Source organism: Phocoena phocoena, chromosome 16 (assembly GCF_963924675.1).
Source record: "Phocoena phocoena chromosome 16, mPhoPho1.1, whole genome shotgun sequence".
NCBI classification, from domain to species: Eukaryota; Metazoa; Chordata; class Mammalia; order Artiodactyla; family Phocoenidae; genus Phocoena; species Phocoena phocoena.
Window position 1 is genome coordinate 59557060 of NC_089234.1, and position 8029 is coordinate 59565088.

General features: G+C 37.0%; 1 protein-coding gene across 1 annotated transcript in view; it reads right to left on the minus strand.

The window, feature by feature from the left end:
* Window positions 1–7738, minus strand: part of FAM149B1 (family with sequence similarity 149 member B1) — a 58879-nt gene extending 51141 nt beyond the window's left edge. Inside the window, exons 1-3 of the mRNA XM_065894487.1 lie at window positions 7692–7738; window positions 3344–3448; window positions 2274–2403 (exon numbers count right to left, since the gene is read on the minus strand). Coding sequence (XP_065750559.1) covers window positions 2274–2403; window positions 3344–3448; window positions 7692–7738 — 282 coding nt within the window. The remainder of the gene's footprint in view (window positions 1–2273; window positions 2404–3343; window positions 3449–7691) is intronic.
* Window positions 7739–8029: the final 291 nt, after the last annotated feature.

The window sequence follows — 8029 nt, forward strand, 5'->3', positions numbered from 1 at the left end:
TACTATTTTAAAAGTCTGGTGAGTTAAAAAGTTAAACATGCAAAATTCTATTATATAATATTCCATCTTTCTAAAGATAAAATCCTGACTAGCAAAGAAATTAAGGTCAAAAGTAAAATGGTTATATTTGAATTTTTTTAAAAAAATCTGTTACACAGTAAATACCAAAAGGAAAGTAGGGAAATGGGAAACATTTGTATGACATTCATAACTTAGATACTAATTAAAATATAGAGATAACTGATTGAAATATATAGTCAGTACACTAAAAGCTCAAAATAAGTCATCAAATTAATTAAATCATTATGTAAGGATAAAATTTAAATTCTTTACCATGGCCTACAATGCCTTACAAGATCTAGTGCTGCCTACATCTCCAGTCTCATTAGCGCTTTCTCCCCTGGTACACCATCCTTCAACCACCCTGACCTTTTTCCAGTTCCAAGAACGTACCAAACACTTTCCCTTGGAAACATGAAGATCTCTTCCTCCTTAGGGCCTTTGCAGATGCTGCTGGTTACCTGCTGGAAGCTCTTTTCCTCATTCTTCACGTGGTTAACTCTTAGGTCTTCAAGTCTCAGATCTACCCTACATGATACCCTACCTAAAGTGAATCCCCCTTATAGTGTTCTATCTCAGCTCCCTGTTGTCTTCCATAGAGTACTTATGACCTTTTGTAGTTATTTTGTTCATTTGCTTTTGTCAGTCTCCCTCATTAGACTATTGAATCATGTAAGTCTCATTCACCCCATATTCCCAAATACAGTGTCTGACAACAAATGCACTCAATAAATATTTGTTGAATAAATAAAAACTGAAAACCCAAGTATCAGATAATAATGAAATTACTAAATTATAATATATTAAAACAAGGAAATGCTATATAACTATATATAACTATTCAAATTGACAAGTATGGAAGTAGTAAAAGAAAATGTCTATATGAAATAATGGTGAATGAAGAAGCAGATCAGGATGCACATATATCATACAACTATGTAAGGCAACTATATATACATCCAACTTAAAATGACTAGAAAATAACTCATGGTGACAAAAAGGTTGTAACAATTAGCAGGCTTTTTGTAAAGAAAGCAGGTTGCTAACAATAATATTGTATAAAGTCAGTATTGTGGAAGAGTGCTTACAAAATAACAGTAAGTGAAAAAACAGAGAGCATAGTATTGTATGTACACCATGACTATAGCTAGGCCAAATTAAATATAGATTGAAAGAGGACACAGAAATAAAAATACCTATTGCATCAAGGTGAGAAACATGCATAAAATTTGTTTTTTAAATTTTCTTTTACGGTTGTTGGTCTTTTAAAAATAATACTTATAATGGCAGATAGTCATGAATGAATAAATAAATAAATCTCATTATCTCAACACCCAATTAATAAAGGAGTAACATTTTAGGTAAATATCTTTAGTCTTTTTTTCTAGTATATATAAGCAAAAATATCTGTAAAATAAAATTAGAACTAGACTATACATTTATTTATTTATTTTTTGTGGTAAGCGGGCCTCTCACTGTTGTGGCCTCTCCCGTTGCGGAGCACAGGCTTCGGACGCGCAGGCTCAGCGGCCATGGCTCACGGGCCTAGCCGCTCCGGGGCATGTGGGATCTTCCCACACCGGGGCACGAACCCGTGTCCCCTGCCTCGGCAGGCAGATTCTCAAGCACTGCGCCACCAGGGAAGCCCTATACATTTATTTTTAACGTGCTTTTTTTCATTTAGTAATATATCATAAACATTTTCCCAGTCTATATGGCTTAGTAATAAACTTTCAAAAACATTTTAAACAACAAGGTAATATTAGTAGTGGAGAGACACACTAGTGGACTGAGCACAGCAGAAGGAGTAGATCCAGAGCTCAGATCCATACCAACGTGCAAGTGTTTAAGCCAAACACTAAGCATCTCTAAGGATCAACTACTACATCCATAAAACAGAGCAATACTGAAAGAGGGTGAAGCTGATGCTTCTTTACAGCTATTTTAAAGAGTAAATAAACAATGTAGGAGGGACTTCCCTGGTGGTCCAGTGGTTAAGACTTCGTGCTTCCACTGCAGGGGGCACAGGTTCGATCCCTGGTTGGGGGACTAAGGTCCCGCACGCCGCGCGGCACGGCCAAATACAATAAAATAAAGTTAAAAATAAACAGTGTAGGAGAGGGAAGGCATGAAATATACTGACCAAACTGACAAATGCTAACTCCCAGAACAGTCTCCCAAGCAATCCATCAGACCAATAACATAAAACTCACACCATATCCCCAGGAGAAGTCCGAGCTGCCTTCAGTAGAGATCCCTGTGCCTGTATAACTTGGAAAAGCAGACCTTGAATTCCCAGTGTCAGCTGATGTAAAAGGTGATTCTTGTGTGATGTCAGACTCACTAAACGCACAATTTGGAAGGAGAAGAGAAAACAGAAAAATTCTTATATTTCCTTAAGTTTCTGCAGCATTAACTACTCAGCAATCTATTAGGTGATAAGCATGTGTAGAAATATATCCACAGAGGCAAAAATAAATTAAGGACTTGAAATGTAAGCATCATAGTAAAGTCGGATCTAATTCCTACAGAATTGATGGCAGCCATTCTAAATAATTCTAGTCTTAGTTTACAATGAATACTTCAACATTCCACTTATAATGTCTACCCTTGAGAACTAAAGACATTTCAGAAACGTCTAGGAATTCACATAGAATAGTATGTGAACTTGTATGGCACTTTTAGTTTACCAAGCACTTTCACAGATATTAACCCCATTTTATCCTCACAACAACCTGGTGGTGCAGAACTCAACACCTTTTTTAAGACAAAGAATCTGAGATTTAGTACTAGGTGTTGAAACTAGGTTTTATGACTGTAATTTTTCTATGATACCACATTGCTTCTCAGAACCCTCTGTGAAGTTACCGTATCCTCTATTTCTTAAAATAATAACTGCAGCTAATATTTACTCAGCATTTACTGTATTTTATCTCATTTATATTCAGAACACCCTTTAAGAGATACTATTACCAGGTAAGTAACTTGCCCACTATTATTCAGCTAATAGATGACAAAACCAGGATTAAAAATCAGATCTGTTTGGATTCCTCCTAAGTCTCTGTTTTTAACTACTTCATAATACTGATTTTCAAAGGTTATAAAAATAAGTGTGTTTCCATTAGCTGTTCCAGAATGAAAGTTGAATGGTATTGAAAAAATGTGATAAAAATTCTTGTTTTCTTTCATTAGTACAAGGCTTGATACCAATCCTAAGGCAAAAAAACAAAACTTTTGCCATTATCAAGTGCAACAAGCAAACAAGTACACTTTTTGTTATTACCTTTGGGAACTTATGTCGTTTTCATGGCTGTCATTGGTAGAGGAAATTGCATCCAGCTGCTCTGGAAGGGGATGATGATTAAGAGAATGTTTTGTTATTCCTTTCCTGTGAAAGAGAAAAACAAAGTTATATTTCCTGTAAAGAAAAAATATATACTTTTCAGTAACTTGATCTACAAGTTCGTCACCTACTTCTTGCTGTTCTGGAACTGCACTGTACAATACAGTAGCCATTAATCACTAGCAGTTAAAATGTGGTCAGTTGGAAATGAGATGCACTTTAAGTGTAAAACACATAGGATTTCAAAGTCTTAGTACAAGAATGTACAATGTATCATTAATTATTTTATCTTGATTACATGTTAAAATGATAATATTCTGGATATATTTGGGTTAAACAAAATATGTTCTTAAAATTAATTTCACTGCAAATTGAAAATATAATAAGGTATAACCACACACCTATTAGAACAGCTAAGATAAAATATGGTGATAACACTAAACGCAGATAAGGATATGGAGAAACTGGATTTCTCATACATTGCTGGTAGGAATGTAAAATGGTGCAGCCACTCTGGAATAATTTCAGTTTCTTATAAAACTAAACACATGTGTTTATCATGAGACCTAGCCATTGCACTCTTGGGCATTGATCCCAGAGAAATGAAATTTATGTTCACACAAAAATCTGTACACAAACGTTCACAGCAGCTTTATTTATAATTGAAAAAGGCTGGAACAACTGAAATGTTCTTTGACAGCTGAATAGTTAAACTTTGGTATATCTACACAATGGAATATGATTTAGCATAAAAAAGGAGTGAACTGATACATGCAACAACTTGGATGGATTTCAAGGGCATCATACTTAGTGAAAAAAGCCAGTCTCAAAAGGTTACATATACTATATGATTCCATTTATATTACATTCACAAATGACAAAACTATAGAGGTGGAGAAAAGATTAGTGGTTCCAAAAAAAAAAAGATTAGTGGTTCCAGGGTGTGAAGAAAGGAATGGATGTGACTGTAAAGGCATATATAAGGATGTTTCCTGGTGGTGATGGAACAGCTCTGTATCTCTATTGTATTGGTAGTTACATATATCAATAAATGAGACCAAATTGCATAGAACTATATATACATATATACAAAGGAGTGGATATAAAAACTGATGAAAACTGAATAAGGTTTATAGTCTAGTTAACAGTACTGTACCAATGTCAGTTTCCTGGCTTTGAAATTATATTATAGTTACGTAAATTGTCATCATTGGGGGAATCTGGGTGAAGGGCTCATGGGACTTTGTACTATTTTTGTAACTTCCTGTGAGTCCATAATTATTTCAAAATAAAAAGGTAAAAAAGTTAATTTCACCTGTTTCTACTATTTTTTTAATGTGACTACCTGAAAATTTTAAATTATATATGTGTTTTGTATTATATTTCTATAGGACAGTACTGTTCTAGAGAGTTCAACATGTGCATTAGAATAAACTATGGGATGGGGTCAATTATTATGTTCCAGTTCTAATCATCCACAATAGACTTTTCTTCCCCACAAAATTCTGTAGTCAAATAACATGATAGGTTAAACAAAGTTACACAGGTTTGCTTTACAAGAGGTCTTCCCAGGGCTTTTAATATGCAAATGTGTATTATAAATCTAATACTCTTGTTTCACAGGAAAGGAAAGTGAGGCACAGAGGGATTAAGTAACCTGCTTAAGGTCATATGGCTAGTAAGTAATGGAGCCAGGATTCAAATCCAAGTAGTTTGTTTGAGGCTTCTCAGAGCAAATGAATAGTTTGAGATTTTAGTAAATTGTACCATTTTTGTATATAAAGATAAAGACCTAGTCAGCAGAGCTTGTACTTTAAATTATTTCTCAAATGGTGGGGCTGGATTTGTGTAGAGCTATTTGTACTTCTCTCATTCAATGATTTTACAACCAAAAGCTTGTCTTTGAGACAGTGGCAGGGATCAGAAATGTGGATTCCAGCTATGAAATAGAAACTTAAAACATATTTTAGTCTGTCAGAGAAATTTGGTTATGAAGTGACAATTAGATAATACCAAAGAAATATTAAATTTGATCATAGCTTTGTGGTTACATAAGAAAATGTGTATAATTTTTAGAAATGCATAATGAAGTATATATGGGGTGAAATGATAGTGTCTGGGGTTTTCCTTCCTTATTTCACAGATGACAGACAGGCTGAAAAAAATATATAGATGAAAGATGAGGCAAATATATTAAAATTTTGATAACTGTTTAATGTAGGTGATGGGTAGGTCATTATATTATTCACTATACATTTATGCTTGGGATTTACCATTTTTAAAATGTTAAGCTGTATATTTTATCCCAACCTCTTTTCAATATCTATAATTTGGAACTATTAGGGAGAAAACTAAAATTACTTCTTCAAAGCAAATGATCATTATAACATCTAAAGTAAAAATTACTTTTAATATACTGTTAGTTAGGGCTTCCCTGGTGGCGCAGTAGTTGAGAGTCCGCCTGCCAATGCAGGGGACACGGGTTCGTGCCCCGGTCTGGGAAGATCCTACATGCTGCGAAGCGGCTGGGCCCGTGAGCCATGGCCGCTGAGCCTGCGCGTCCGGAGCCTGTGCTCCGCAACAGGAGAGGCCACAACAGTGAGAGGCCCGTGTATTGAGAAAAAAAAAAAAAAAAAAAATATATATATATATATATATATATATATATATACTGTTATTTAGATGCATATAATCTTATTATCATCATTATTCATGTTATTCTGACACTTCTAGAGAATCATCTTTTGGGAGAGTTATCTTTAGGGAGTATCAAGTCAACAATAGAGAACAAGTAACATAACCATACTGGGTCAATAATTCTGGCCCAATAAGTGCTATCAACAATTTTTTCCATAAATGATATTTTTTTTCACTTTCAGAACGGTCAGAATTAATTATAAAAGCAGATTTTTGCCTAAGCCCTGTTCCCTTTATTGGTAAATGACTTTCTTCTTCCTATTTGCTAAAAAAGCCTATTAACTGAACTGCTTCTGTGTCCTATCCTATTATTTAGTAGATAATAAGCTTCTGAAAGGCAAGGAAAGATCATAGACTGATTTTGTTTGTATGGCTATTGTACCAAGCAAAGGTGGGAAGGGACAAGGAAATTACCATTTACCGAGGACCTACTATGTGTCAAGCCCTATGCCATCACTTTAGATATGCTTTTAGATAAGGTCTTATTCCTATATTACAGAAATGAAGGCTCAAAGATTTAGTAATTTGCCTAAAATTAACAAGGCTACAGAAGAGTCTAAACAGAAACCCAGATGTGACTGAAGATATCATGCCTGTTAATTGCCCTGTATAGTTAATATTTAATTAATAAATGTATGGTTGCTAAAATTACATAGTTTAGTGGAGGAAAAATATTGGTATTTGGGGTTGAAAAACCCAAGCTCAAAACCTATTGGTTATATAATCTTAAGATGTGTACCTTTCTGATATTTCATCTGCTGAAAAACTAAAGATAATCATACCCATCTTACAGAGTTGTTAAGAGAATCAAAATGTGAAAATCTTTTTGAAAGTGTAAAGCATTAATAAATAAATGACATCATTACTTCCTACATTATAACACTTCACTAGGGGTGGGAGGTGGGTCTTTAAGCGGGAAATATTTGCTGTCTAAAGTCTCAAAAGCAAAATTGATCCTTAAGGATTCTGACACTAAATTGCAGAGGTGCAGAGGCAGTATGTGTAATGGTTATGACCACAAGCTTCAAAAACAGATTGACAACAGGTTCGTACTTCAGCTCCACCACCACCCTCTGGCTGTGTGATCTTTGGCATGCTACAATCTTTAAGTCTGGGATCTTTATCTGTAGAAAGGGCAAAATAATAGTTCCTATCTGGTCTCCTTATTGACACGATGGAGCTAATGCATGCATGTAAGCAGCTTTGCACTGTGCTTGGCACTAGACGTATTCAACTTCATTGTAGCACTCAGCTATTAATAGCTTCACGAGTTGTCAATGGTCATTGACACTGGGGCACGAAGCACTGCGGAAACTACAAAATGCCTTAGGAAACCCATTCCCCGAGCTCAAGAAGTGCAACCCAAGAGGGCCAAGTTCTGGGACAGCACAGGTAACACGCCCTTAGCTGGAGATGGAGGTAGAAGGGGCAACGTCCGGCAAGGCTGGGAGGAGAGAATTTCGAAGAAAATTTTCTTTCCCTCGCCCTGGGAAAGGAAAAAGGAGCAAGGGACTGGTCAGGGAGGGTCCGCAAAGCGCCTGCGGCCCGCCTCGGCCTGGGCCGGGCTGGGGTGGCTGAGCAGTCCACTCACAGCTCCAAGTTCTGTGGCACCGCCTTCCGAGTGTATCTGGAGATCATCCTCCTCTTCCTCCTCAGCCGCGACAGGGGCGGGCAAGCCAGGTTGGGGGCCTCTGGCCTGGCCCTCCCGCCGGCTCCGGTTCGGCTCCCTCCCGCCACCTTCCGGCCCCGTCACGCCCAGTCTCTTAGACTCCGGGCCGTCACTCCCACAGGATCCCCACCTCCCTAGTCTTCCGCCCTTCTTGCTTCCCCGTGGAGCCGGAAGTGACGAAGGCACACGGGCACCCACCTAATGCTCTGGCCGACGCGCAACAGGGACGACGCGCGGGGTTCCGAGGCTGAGCCGGTTTC